The 14,882-nt window shown below is 35.0% G+C and overlaps 2 protein-coding genes across 7 annotated transcripts in view; one reads left to right on the top strand and one right to left on the bottom strand.

The window, feature by feature from the left end:
• LOC6031670 (dopamine receptor 1) overlaps positions 1-14,882 on the top strand; it is a 361,738-nt gene that overhangs the window by 180,920 nt on the left and 165,936 nt on the right. The window lies entirely within an intron of this gene.
• On the bottom strand, positions 2,034-3,669 carry LOC119765307. The gene is made up of 2 exons (XM_038248928.1): positions 2,602-3,669; positions 2,034-2,540 (listed from the first exon to the last, which is right to left on the bottom strand). The coding sequence occupies exons 1-2, from the start codon at positions 3,667-3,669 to the stop codon at positions 2,304-2,306; spliced, it is 1,305 nt and encodes a 434-aa protein (XP_038104856.1). The 3' UTR covers positions 2,034-2,303.

The raw sequence follows: 14,882 nt of genomic DNA, 5'->3' as shown, positions 1-14,882 counted from the left end.
GATTTTTTGATGAAGGGCTCCGTTTTCAAGATATAGCCACCGAAAGATTGATTTTAGCGAAATATTTGCAGTTTTTCGATTTTTAAAAATAGTGACCATGAGTGACCATTTCTAAAAAAAAAAATTTTGAGAGTTCAGAAAATTTGCTATAAAATTGTCTAAGAGACATTGAAGATTGGACCTCGGGTTGCTGAGATAAAACCGCTTTAAGAAAAAGAAACACGAAAATTGAAGTTTTCTAAAGCTCACCAAGACAACCCACCATTTTCTAATGTTAATACATGAAACATTCGTGAAATTTTCCGATCTTTTCGAAAAAAAATATTTTATCAATCAAGACTAATATTTTAAAAGGGTCAAACATTGAATATTACGGCCATTTAAAATGCCAGTCAGTACTTTTCGATTGCAAATTCAATTTTGCATTGAAAAAAATTTCAAACTTGTTTTTGCTTGAAACTTTGATTTTTTCCAAAAATCACTATTTTTCAATAATGCATAACTCTGTATCAGATTTTTTGATCATGTTTCTCTTGAGCTCAAAATTTGTGTGTGTGTATGTGTGTGTGTGGTCCAATCCAATACCCGCTAACCGGTAGCGATATTATGGGAAAGTATAGTTTGTATCAGACTTTGTATATGCCGAATGCTGATACAACTTATCTCAGTCCCGGGTATTAGGTGGTGATAGCCCTCGCGCTGCTTCCAACGACCCGTTTCAGAATGACAGAGCTCCTTGCGGTCCAATTCCGAGGTCGCTGGGCATTGTTCGGCCCCGCCTAAACATAGAAGCAAGCATCTGAAGGAAACTCGATCTATATTTAGACTTCCAATCCCCTCAGGCAAATCAGGGATCAGCGCGTATTTAATATAAGAAAGAGATAATAACATGTTTCAACACTACGGATCAATTCACTGCTAGAGTATAAACCTTCTGATGGCCGACTGCTTAGCGTCCCAGACCACCAATCCGGAGGTGTGAGTTCGAATCCCACCTGATTCATTTTCGTTTTTGTTCATATTCAAAGTTCAAATTCCTGATTCCAAATTTCAAAGGTACCGGCCGGGATTTGATCCCTGAACCTTCTGCTTGTGAGGCAGAAGCCGTAACCATTAAGCCACGGAGCCGATTCTCTTGATCTCAAAATTTGCGCGTTTTTATTCCCTGAACATATCAAAAATTTTCGAAAATCAAAAAATAAGTATTTTGGGAAATTGGGTTTCAGTGAAAAAAAAGTTGATTTAAAAATTTGCCAATTTTTTTCCGTGTTCCTATTTTTTCTCAATAGTCCTCAAAAATACCTACAACTTTGCCAAAGACACCAAATTGATCAGAAAATTCACTCAAAAGTTACAGCTGTTTGAATATTTACATACCATTTTTGTATGGACAGCAGTCAAAATTGTATGGAGACTTGTATGGGTGAACCAATAACGCAAAATAGCTTATTTGGTCATAGAGAAGGCCCCCAAAAAGTTTGAGTCAAATCAAAAAATACAAAAAATAAAAGTGGTCAAAATCGGCCAATTTCGTAGAGAGTTGCTCACATTCCTTAAACTCTCAGGAAAAGATCCTGTTGCTTACAATGGTATTGTTCTTTCGTTTTGGATTCTTTGATCTTTCGAAAAATGAAGTAAGAGCTTGAATTTCTGAGTCAGATCGTGTTTGCTTTCAGAAGAAAAAAAATAATCTCGAGGCAACCAACTCATTCTCAATGCATATCATGATAATAAGATACCAAAAATGATATGATTTATAAATTTGCAAGAAGTTAGCATTTTTCAAGAAGTTTGCAGATTGTTTGTTAACTTAGCCCTTTCAAGCCTGAATGTAAAAAATATGTTTTGCCTTCCTGAGTTAGAAATCGAAGAATAGGTAAAATTTAGATAATTCCATCAAACATCTTAAATTTTTTTTTACCGAAATTCGGGTGTAGTATGAAGTTTAATAAACTTCAGAGCGAGTCCAAAAGAAGGGCATACCTTTCTCGATACACCATATATGATGTCATCTGCAATCATCACACGCCTTTTTTTTTACACGGCCTAAGGCCCTACAACACCAGTGCATTGGTTTGAATTGTATTTACAGTGCAATATATTTACACTTTGGTTACCATAAAACTAATAATTGCAAATTAACTTAAATAAATCTTGTGTCTAATTTATATATGTTGTCAAGTTTTTACCTCTCCTTAAAATACATTTGACATGAACTTAACAGTTTGTTTTCTCTTGAATTGATTTACGATGAACCATGAAAAAATCACCAAACATATATCTTAAAAAAATAAATTCATTTTTCACACAAAATCCCTCAGGAACGTGTAAAAACTGTACGCCATATTGAGCAGCTCGTAGAACCGTTCCAGGTTAAATTCAAACAACCCGAAGCAGTCGAATCCCAGCGGTTGCTGGGAAACCGTCATGACGATCGCCATTGCTTCGCGCACGGACCGATATTCCGCCTGGAACCGCTCGTCGTACTGCAGTTCCGTTGGCCATGCCAGCTCGTACATCGCCCATCCGATTGATTCGCTCTGTTGAGTGTTGCGATACAGTGAATTTGATTGTGAAGCTAGGAATCACTGCACAACTTACCGCGTCAGTCAGCAGGTCCACTAATCGCGTCAATGAACCACATTCGAAGGCGATCCAGAGACAGTACGATAACGTATGCAGCGAGAAGATCGTAACGGATGTCATCTGGGACAGATAAATCGCTCCACTGGCCAAGCTGAGCGTGGTCAAGTAGTAAATGACCAAGAAGCTGGCATTCAACAGTAGTTTAATTTTGTTTTTCATCGCGAGGAAATCAACGTGCTGCTGGACACATTTGCCTACCTCTTCTTGAAGAAACTTCCAAAAGTAGTACTTTGTCTTTGCTTCAAATTGGCGAGAGTTGCCGGGTTCCATTTGCAGTTTCAAATCAACTCTTTTCCTGGTGCTGTCCAATACTGCAGAGAACGCCAACGCAGTTATATTCGCTTCCGCAGTTAGCACTGTGAGGATCATGAAGAATAGCAGATACACTAGTACAATCAACATGAGTATTCCGAAGATCCATATGAAATATGACTTCTCAACTAAGAACTGAACGCACGGAAAATGCTCCCGAACATCAAACGGCAACTTCAAATAATGGTGATTTGAAATGTCAAGAGCTGGAACAGTGACAGTGAATGCACACATGCACCCAATGGCGCGAATCACTATTGTTCGAATCTGGTAGAAAACTGCACTGCGGATTCCAAGAGACTGATCCAGATTCCTTCCAAATTGCTTGCCATTCAAGTATCGTTTGATCTCCATCAATGGCTCATACTGCCAAATAATAAGAGCCCATCGCACTGAACTGATAACTACGCACAGTATTGCTTGCATGCTGTTCAGCAAATTTACAAAGCTTTCCCCACGTTTTACGCCGAGGTACGTATTCCACAGAGCGACTGGCAACGGGCAATAGATGAGCCAACGGTAGATGTTCCAGCAGCGTTGGAGGTTCACATTGTCCGAGCGAAATCGTATTCCGGCCGTCACCATCAGAAAGTCCAATCCGAAGAAGAAATCCGACGAGTAGTTAAAGTCCTTGGTCAACGCACCATGATAGGCGGTCACCCGGGACTTGCACCAGAGCCAGAGCCTAGTTGCGAAACGTTTCCAACCCATCGTGTCTTGAGTTAGACTGAGGCTCCAGAAGTGGAATAATATTAAGATACTACCAGCATGGTGGCGATCGATCTTCAGAAATTCATTATTCAACTAACCCTGGGATTTTGCAACTGTTTTTCGATTTGAAAAGGCAATTTTATAGTTCACTATGAAATCACCTTAATCGCTGCAGGAAAAATGTTCTCCTTTTATAGATTAGAAGTGTCCCGTAATTCGACTGCAAAGAGCAAGACGTGAATCATGGTGTCGATATATCTTGAGATCTACATTATTAAACGGACCATGGGATCTGGCAACAGTTGTTCGTATGCAATACTATAATTTAGAAATCAGCTATGTCATCTAAATCATAACAGGAAAAATGTCCTTCCTACCCGAGCAGGGGTAAATCCCAAGTAGCAATTGAAATGCTTTATATTCTTATATGGTTTTAAAAAAGTTTTAATAAATGCAACAATGTTTTATAAAAACTTTTATCAAAGCAAACAGGTTTTCATCTCGCATAACCTTCAACATATTTTCAAGGTTTCTTCAAGAATTGATTAGGAATTCTACTTTGAAGTTTTAATTCAGTTTTTAAGTTACACTTCGAGATTTCCTGAAGAATATATGGCGCAGCTTGAATATCTTGACAAAGTCTGCAACAAATCTTTTGCGTCTTAATAAGGAATTTGACCAATCTTGTTGGTTTTGAACTGTCACCTCAACTTATTCAGTTGTAGAACGAGAAACACAGTGCAAGGAGATAAATTACTTTGATCCAGCTTTTAAGTGCAGCTACAAGTGATTCCATAATACAAAGTTTTCAAAAGTTTGTTAAGAATAATAAAAAGAATAAATTGGTGGTTTTGGTTGTGTTTTTTTTTGCGAAAAGATTTTTTAATTACCGTTTTTTCCAGAATATATTATTGGGTACTATTTGTGCATTTCAGAAATGGCGCCTGTGCAGTTGTTGCTTAATATTATTTTTATGTTATGTTATGTTATTTTTCGCAATTTATAACAACTGAACAAGGCGTTTCACACATTTTGTTTTGTGTGGCGTTTCTCGCAGACTTTTTATTGAAAACTTTTAAGGCTTGATCAGAACCTTATAAAGTGCTTATGGTTTACAAATAGAAATTGATATAACTTTGAATTCTACAAGTTTTCTTGTATAAAGCCATCAAGCTTTTATTCTGTGTATTGCTACGCGCTGTCATTTGCAATTTGTTGGTGCTGTTTGAGTGAGTTAAGCAAACGGGAGTGATAATTGCGCTGTTGAGTCGGATGAAGAAATCCGGTAACCGATCAGTATGACAGTTTCACGCAGATGGGGCGGGTTAAGTTTACGCCGGTAGATCCAGTGGATGAAGGTCAGGGTGTTTTCTCCAAGGACGTTGCTTGTCTTCAGGAGACGAAGCAGGAGATGATGGAATTTGTCGAATTGAAGGCACCAGATCGGCTGGGGCAAAGGCTCTTAAAGGTGCTCTACCTCTGGGTTCACCTGAGTGTGTTGGCGAAATCGGTGGCCATTCAGGCGCAGGTTCCTTCCTCAGCATGAACTGATCGGAATGTATTGAAATGATTGGCGGCCTAGGAGCGGCTCGTGTCTAAGATCTGTTCAAAGAGACCCGCATGCGGATTCCGTGCATAACCTACATTGACGAGGTGGACGCCACTGGACGGCAACGCGACGGTGGATGTAGCTTCGGCGGATGTGTTATTCGAACAAATAAATACCTTTGAAATGCAAGCGTATGTTTTTTTATTCGGTAATTTCCAAATTCAAGTTGTCCACCACCGATGGCGATCTTTTTGCAGCTGAGAAAACACGCATGCGCTGCGTCCTCGCCTTGTGCGATTTGATCTTGATGAAAGCCATGATAAAACATTTTGGATCTGATTATAGCCGTTACAAAACTTCTATAAATCTCGTAAGTCTTGGCAAGTTTTGAGCCACTCTTGTTCAAGAAGGAATGGATTTGAAATAGATTTGAACAAGAGCATTTATATTTCATGAACTTCGCCATGTTGCTGAAAGGTGCGAGCAGCCGAAATGCACAGCCATATTGAATTTGGGAGCAGCAATATGCTAAACCATTGGTTTTTTGAAAAAAATCTAAGCTTTTTTTAGTGAATCGAAAGTGCGCATAATAGTTTTTCGAGCTATCTTCGAAAATTGGTCGATGAAATTATGTTGGCATAACTATCATAGTTTATTATGTCTTGAAACTCAACACATTTATATTAGTAACAATAATAATTTGACATCAAATAATTATTATCTGTCATCAGCCTTCTGTGTTTGCATGTAGGAAGAATTGCTTTTAATCAAGAGAATTAGCAAACTATTTTGTCTGCCACGCAGGCTTTTCGGTTCCCTCCAAATACAAAAATATAAGTGCTTTATTTTCTAATCTAGCATCCAAGAATGCGCACAGACTACAAGAAAACCTTTTTCCAAGCTAATCAGTTTTATTCATGCTTTCAAGAGATCTATAGAGTTTTTATAAAACACACAATAAAACATTTATGTCTCACGATGCTCCTCAATAATACTCTGAACAACCTCCTAAAATGGTCCATTTTGGTTTTAATGTTGATTTAACTCGTTTTTAACTCAGCATGTAGGACTAAATAGCATTTCGTTGAAATTTACTTGAGAACTCTTCAGAATCTCTTTGAAACTATATCAAAACTAAAATTGTTACTTGGGATAACACGGGAATACCAAGCTTTGGTATTACTTGGGCAAATAACAGGGACCAAAATGTGCCCTTGGTTGCCCAGTAATAGATGGTAAAATACCATGTATGTGGAAGAGCAAAACAATACCAATCCATGTTATTCCAAAGGTAAAATAATACCTCAAAATAAAACCATTTAAATACCAAGTTGAGGTCTTCTGGATTTTTGAACATTGCTTGAATACCAAAACTTGGTTTTGCCATGGTTTTATTTTTAAGGTATTCCCGCGCGCACTTGGAAGATCAGATTTTGGTATTCCTGTGGTCTTCCACATACATGATTTTGGTTTGATTTCATGGTATTTTACCATCTATTACTGGGCAACCAAGAGCACATTTGGTCGCTGGTATTTGCATAAGTAATACCAAAATTTGGTATTTTCATACCATTTTTAGTGCAGCAGTTGAAGTTAGTGAAAAAATATAAATGATCCATATGCAACAGCCAAATCTACTCACCTGATGATTCCATGTTGTTCTTAGTGATATTCTTCACCACATCGAATGCATTTGTCATTGATGAACGGGCCTTTGCTTGAAGTTCTTGAAGATTCTGAAAAATAACTAGATTGAAAAATAAGTATTATTAAAATGAAACTGGATTGAAATTCATCAAAATTCATTAATCTGTCGATTTACTCGTTTTTTAAAGTATTTGGTTTTCCATCTTAGAGAAATTTCAATGTTTTTTTTAAAACAATCTTAGTGGGTTTATAAAAAAATTAAAATCAGCTTTAACATTTTTGGGTTTCAAGTCATTTTAGCGCAAAATTATTTATCTCATCAAAATTTATTACAAAAATTCCTATAGTTTCAGAGGAATTTGATGAAACCTTTAAATACCAAAATATCCTGACTTAAAAAAATTTCCACAATTTCAAATCATTTCTTTAGGGGGTATATCAAAAATGTTTAAAATCAAGTTTGAAATATCCGGTTTTCAATGAAAGCATTCGCTTTGAGACATCATTTTAGCGCAAAATTAATTATTTTGTCAAAATTGGTCAAAATTTTCTCATAGTTTCAGAGGAATTTGATAAAACACTGTAATACCAAAATAATACCAAAATATGGTGTTCGACCATTGACAAATTCTGCAATATCAAAACAATACTTTAAATTGGTATGATAGCACATTTTGCTCTTGCATAATCCTTAAGACAAATTTTAAAGGGTCCATGAATACCAAAATTTGGTATTGATACCAGAGAAAGGTATAATTACGCATTTCCCTTGTTATTTACCCATGCTCGGGATACGCATGATAGATCAACGTCAATCGATCTTAAGAAATACATTATTCAACAATCCTGGGATCGGACAACTGTTTGCAATTTTTATTTTGCAATAAAACACTTTAATGTTAAAAGGAAAAGGCCTTGGCTCACCTGTTCTTGCTTGTCATTTCTACTGTTAATCTAACACGTTGACGTTGTAGAAAAAATGTCCTCCTTGCACTGGATGGATGGATCACAAGTGCCCCATAATTAGAAAGAATACGGCGTTAGGCTGACTTGTTATTATTTTTCACACCTTTGTCTTATGCAGAATAATACAATGTTTCTGTGTAACTTTTTAGTCGTACTGACAAGCAACAATGTTGTAGGTTCAAACATTTTGGTTCTTCCCATAATTTTGAAAACATATTATTGATAACATGTTAATTTTTCGAGACTTCATTTTTGTCCAAAAACGTACCCAAACCTTAAACAGCTGACATAATTGTAGATTTTTTTCAAGAAACGTGAAACGACACAGCTACAGGCAATGTAAGAAATTAAACAAAGTGTGTTACTTTGACTCACTGCACTCCAAGTTCATCACTTCGACTCTTTCGAACCATCTTTTAGAGTTCATTTTCATACATTTTACTAATCACAGCAAGACATTCACCACAACAAACTAGCTTTCATGACCCCACATGGAAGATAAAAGAAAAAACCACTTTCACAACACCCAAGCCAACGCTTTCCTTTTATGTGGCTGCCATCAAAGTCTGGACCTCCGTCGAGAACAACAAAGTGTGTAGTCGCGGTGGTGTAGGGAAATTTCATAAAACAGACCTCAAATTCATTGAAGCTCCACCGCTGCCGGTGCCACGATTTACAACCAAACACAAACACAAATAAACCCATCCTCACATCCTCAACGATTTCCGGAAGAAAGACGTCCTCAGAATATATTAACCGGTCTCCCGGTGGACGACACGTCGCCGGGGATTCTGCCCCGACCGAGACCTCCCCTCGCAGTTCCGGTGAAGGTCAATCGATGGTGGTGTTACGGAGTGGTGTCACCGGAAACTCTTGCATGAAAGAAAGTGTGACCAACGAGGAAAATTGATTGATTTGTGGGAAAGCGTGGTTGGTATCATGCTGCTTCTAAGCTACGAATAATAATTTCAACATTTTGCCTTCCTCACCTTACTGAGGAAAGGCTATAAAATCACTCGAAAAATGAACTTATTAATTTGACCTCGTAGACCCACCTTCACGTATATACATATCGACTCAGAATCATGTTCTAAGCAAATGTCTGTGTGGATGTGTGTAGGTGGGTGGACAAAAAATTGTCACTCCATTATCTCCGGACTGGATGAACGGATATTGACCGTATTGGTCTCATTTGATCCGTCTTGAGGTCCCATAGGTCTCTATTTAAAATCAACAAGTTTAGTTAAGTACTTCAAAAGTTATGCTAAAAAAAAAACGATTTCGGCGTATGTCCGGAAGATTGTAAAAAGGGTGGTTTTTTCAAGAAAACCTATCATGTTATACATTTTCAAAAAGGTATTAAAAACCCCTTTCCATTGAGCCCAAAACATTGAAGATTTGACAACCCTATCAAAAGTTATTAGCACTTAAGTGTTATTTATACACTTTTTGGAGGCCGGATCTCAGATATTTCAATGAAAATGATGTCCTGGTTCATCATGCGACCTGTCGTTAGTTAGATAATCAAAAGACCTTTGAAATAAGCCTAAAACATCGAAGATCTGACAACCCTATCAAAAGTTATTAGCACTTAAGTGTTATTTATACACTTTTTTGAGCCCGGATTTCAGATATTGTGATAGAAATATTGTCTAAATCTTCCATGCGAACTATCGTTGAATAGGTTTTCTATCAGACCTTGCCGATGAGTCAGAAATATTGAAGGTCTGCGAACCCTATCAAAAGAAATGAGTAAAAAAGTTGATTTATTAAACATGTTTAGAGGGAATGTTGCTATTTTTACTGAATGTATTGACTTTATGAATGTGAGGAAGGCACCAACCACCTAAAGGTGGATTAAGTAACGTTTTTTTATTTGTATTTCTGGGAAAAAAATACTTTTTAGAAAATTTGTATAGAGAAATACTTTCCAAAAAAATCTCTAATCGACAATTTTCAAAAATGACAAGAAAAATTTAAAAAAATTAGAAAATCTTAAAAGGTACCCCTGCCTCGATTCTTTGGGCAAAAAAAAGTAACTGAGCCAATTAAGGTGAAGGGGTCGTTTTTCATCGATAATGTTTATATGAGGAATATCGCAAAAATATTTGGGTAAAAATATCGCTTCAGAATTTTGAAAATAACACTCGGTTTAAAGCTCTTTTTTAAATAAAGGAGATATTACTAGGGTGGTTCAGAACGATATTTTTCACATTTTGTTCAGGCATTATTATTCTTTAGGAGTGCTAAGATGTGTTGATACTCCGGGACTCTCTGGGGTGGGACATTATATTTCCACGCCCTGGACTAGACACTATTTGCTGTGGTTATAGCGCTACAACTCGATCACTTTTGAACATATCGTCAGTTGTGTGCTATTTTGTGACAACGACCATTTAGTACTTTTCGAGAAAATCGATTTTAAAAGTTTGTTGGTAAATGATTTCAAAACTATGAATGATAGAGCCAAACATTTTGAAGCAATCGGTTCGTATATTATCGCCTAACAAACGCTCCAAGTTTCAACTAATTTGGTTACACCAGTTAAAAGATATAGTAAATAATGTAAACAAAAATCTGAAAAGCACGTGTCACAAGTGTGTTTCGAAAGTAAAATTGTACTACGTGTCACAAGTGTGCACAGAATTCCCATACAAACTAAAATACACACTAAAAAATTATGAATATTACATTGAACGGAATTGCCAATCTAACGTAAATATTATTCATGTAAATTTGTTCATGATGTAAAATTATGTGTGTTTTGCTCCAATATCGAAGAAAAGCGAGAAACTGACCAACACATCTCATAACACCTAATAATAAATCAACCATGACTTAACTTTACATCTAATATGATGCACATAGTTGGAGCGTGTTTTCCGATGTAACAGGATTTGGCCAAGAGAAGTGGAAGTGAACAATTGCTGGTGCCGCTGTAGACGTTTTAAGCGGCCATGGCCTTCTCAAGCTCGAAGATTCGTGACATGCCAAGGAGGAGAAGCTTCAGGACCATGGTTACCAGGTCAAAATTAGAAAAATCTGGCAAAGTATTGTCCAAAAATCTGGAAAAATCTGGCAGACGAAAATCTTACCATTCTCAATAGTAAATGGTAAAGAGGATATCAATTTATTAAAAAAATTATAATATTCAGGTGGTTTAATTGATTTTACCTCAAATATGTTTCATTAACATTCCCTTTACGAATAACTCATTTTATTTTTTTTTATTTTCAATAAAATTCGTTTATTTAAATCAAAAAGTTGTTTAAAATGTGCATGAAGTGAAAAATCTGGCAAAACTGTCAAAATCTGGCACTGAGAATTCATCCTTATTCTGACTGACACTTGAAAAATCTGGCATTCCCAGATTTATCTGGCAACCTGGCAACCCTGTTCAGGACCAACTAAATACCGTGGACCAGAAGCTGCATAAAATAACAACGGGTCAAATTACAGGGTTGTTACGGACGGCGCGGATCGCGCGGATGGCGCGTTTCGCGCGGATAGCGCGGATTTGGCGCGGATTTGCTGGCTTAATTTGCTCAGGCGCGGATTTCGCGCGGATGACAATTTTGATAAATAAAATAATAAACTTTCAAGTTATAAAGAAAATTATTATCAGGAATTACTGTAATTTTTTTAAGTGCAAAAACTTCAATTTCTTAGAAGTTGTTACCGAAACAAAATTGATTTTTTCCGGAAATGTTTGTTTGTAATTTTTTAATATGAAACGTCGAAATAATCTACAAGAAGAGATAATTTTTGTTAAAGATTTTTAAATAAATTTATTCTTACACTCAACTCATTATTAACATCTGATACGGGTTCTAAATATTCCATCTCTTATGAGTTTCAGGTTATGTTTTATCAACAATATGTATTGTTTATTTTATACTGGATACATTTTGATTTGATTCTTTTGAACCATATTTCAAGCTTTTCTATAGATATTCGGATTAAACAAAAAAAAATATTGGGGGTGCTCTGGTGGACGTATTGTGGTCAAATCCCAAATATGAGCAATATTGGACGGAACAGAAGCTGGCTTTCCGCCTTTGATTTTAGTTAGGATTTAACCCGTAGAAAGGTTTTTAATTTACATGAAAAATAAAAGATCTAAATATTCAAATATGAAAGCTCCAACATTCAAAATTAAAAGTTCAGAAGTTCTAAAATTCTATTTTTTTTTTTAATTTTTATAGTTGTTAAATCCAAAAATTGAAAAATTCTGAATTTTAAATAGCCAACAATAAAAAAATCTAAATTTCTAAATAAAAAAAAATTCCAAAAAATCAGGAATTTAAAATATTTAAAAATCAAGAATAAATTCTCCAAATTTACAAATTTTGAAAATTGATAATAAAAACAATCAATGGAACAAAAACTTATAAATTCTCAAATAAAGTTCTTAAATTCTTAAATTCTTAAATTCTTAAATTCTTAAATTCTTAAATTCTTAAATTCTTAAATTCTTAAATTTTTAAATTCTTAAATTCTTAAATTCTTAAATTCTTAAATTCTTAAATTCTTAAATTCTTAAATTCTTAAATTCTTAAATTCTTAAATTCTTAAATTCTTAAATTCTTAAATTCTTAAATTCTTAAATTCTTAAATTCTTAAATTCTTAAATTCTTAAATTCTTAAATTCTTAAATTCTTAAATTCTTAAATTCTTAAATTCTTAAATTCTTAAATTCTTAAATTCTTAAATTTAAGGAGCGGCCGTTGCTGACTGGTTACGGTGTTCGCTTTGTAAGCGAATGATTCTGGGTTCGATTCCCATCTGCTCCCAACGAGAAAGTTAAGTACACAGAATTTGAAATGATGAATATGAACGAAAAATCAAAGTCGCTCGAGGCGGGGTTCGATCCCCCGTCCTTTGGGTTGGTAAGCAAAAATGCTAACCACTAGGCCATGACGACTTGGTAAGCTAGGACTGGAATTAGGAGTACTGTTACAGAGAGCGAGTTGTGGCGCTATAACCACGGCAAATAGTGTCCAGGGCATTCGTGGAAATACAATGTCCCATCCCAGAGGGTCCCGGAGTACCAAACCTTCTTAGCATGGTGCTCCCAACGAATACAACCAAATCTCGGAGCGTATGGTGGTGTGCCCCACGCTTCTTCCTCCCCTGTCGATTCAGAATTGTGTTGTTGTTCGAACACTCAGTGCTCAAACTCAACCCAATTACGAGTCATCTCTGCGATACGGCTTTACGCAGTAGGCCTGGCCGCTTTAATGCTTGTGATGTTTCCATGCATTCCGGTGCAATGGCGCACTACAAATGTTAATAAATGACAAGAAGAGTGCTAGGCGTCATCTAACCTAAGGCACTCTCCAGGATCCCTTCGAAAGATTGGCTGCGCTAGGGTCTGATTAGATTAGATTAGATTAGAAATTCTTAAATTCTTAAATTCTTAAATTCTTAAATTCTTAAATTCTTAAATTCTTAAATTCTTAAATTCTTAAATTCTTATATTCTTAAATTCTTAAATTCTTAAATTCTTAAATTCTTAAATTCTTAAATTCTTAAATTCTTAAATTCTTAAATTCTTAAATTCTTAAATTCTTAAATTCTTAAATTCTTAAATTCTTAAATTCTTAAATTCTTAAATTCTTAAATTCTTAAATTCTTAAATTCTTAAATTCTTAAATTCTTAAATTCTTAAATTCTTAAATTCTTAAATTCTTAAATTCTTAAATTCTTAAATTCTTAAATTCTTAAATTCTTAAATTCTTAAATTCTTAAATTCTTAAATTCTTAAATTCTTAAATTCTTAAATTCTTAAATTCTTAAATTCTTAAATTCTTAAATTCTTAAATTCTTAAATTCTTAAATTCTTAAATTCTTAAATTCTCAAACTCTGGATCTTAATAAAAAGAACCGCAGAATTCTTAAATGCTACAATTTTTGTCACCATCATAGATTTCAGAAAGTCTGATAACTTTGGAGCATTTTTTAAGTAATATTTTAGGATTGAGAATTTTTTAGAAGAATATAATACAAATTTCGTGTCGAGCACGAACTGCATGTTTTTATCTAATCCTTAGATTTATGAATTTTCAAATCTTAATTTTTTCAATTTATTGATTTTTTTAATTTAAATTTTCAAATCCCTATTTGAATTTCTTTTTTGCTAAATTTATTGTTATGGCTTTTCTCTCTGGTTTAATTCATCCTAGCAAAAATAAATTTGATCATATAATTTTCAGCGTTTCAACATTCTGGGTCTTGAGATTAAGATAAAGCTATTCTGGATTTTAAATTCTATTTATTGAATACAACATAATTTTAACGTTTGTGGTTTTGCGTTCCTTCCGACGGAACCCTTAATCATAAAACGATTTTAATTTTTGTTCTCAAATACTTTCATAAAAATTAAATTGTTGTGAAACTCTGTTGTATATTTGTCGCGCAAAATTATTTTTCCTATTATGGCGCGGATTTCGCGCGGATTGGGTTTTTGGGACGGCGCGGATTTGGCGCGGATTTTTTTTCGACTTCTCCGTAACAACCCTGAAATTACTTTACTTCGGTTGCTGAAAGAAGTCTAGCTTTTTCGGCTTCCCAAGCCGTTTGGGAGGTTAGTTCATGGAATCCGGAACCGGAAAGCGAGAGAGAACCATGCCAAATGTCGCGTATAAAAAAAATGTTTGATTAAGTGTAAATAAAATGATTTATTCCAGAATTAAAGTGGCGTTTTCTCTTTCTAATAAGAAACAGATAATTCTTATAGGCATGGTTCCCACCAAAATTACGTTTAGTGTAATTTAACACGACCATGTCGATTCATGGTTTGGGTCATGTAATATCCAAAACAGATGTAATCTTCAGTCTTATTTGACGCTCCAGTTATGTGCATCGAATAAGACAGAAAATTACACGATTTTTACGAAGTGTGTATAAGCTCAAATCAATGGTTTAATCGACTTGATCAGTATATTTTTATAAACAAAAGGTTGCATTGCCTTTAGAAAGTATGTGTGTACATAAATTTGTGAAAAACAAGAAAAAATTTCCACATTTTCCAACAACATGTATGACGTGT

Source organism: Culex quinquefasciatus, chromosome 1, assembly GCF_015732765.1.
Source record: "Culex quinquefasciatus strain JHB chromosome 1, VPISU_Cqui_1.0_pri_paternal, whole genome shotgun sequence".
Taxonomy (NCBI): Eukaryota; Metazoa; Arthropoda; class Insecta; order Diptera; family Culicidae; genus Culex; species Culex quinquefasciatus.
This window is presented reverse-complemented; position numbering and strand designations above follow the sequence as displayed.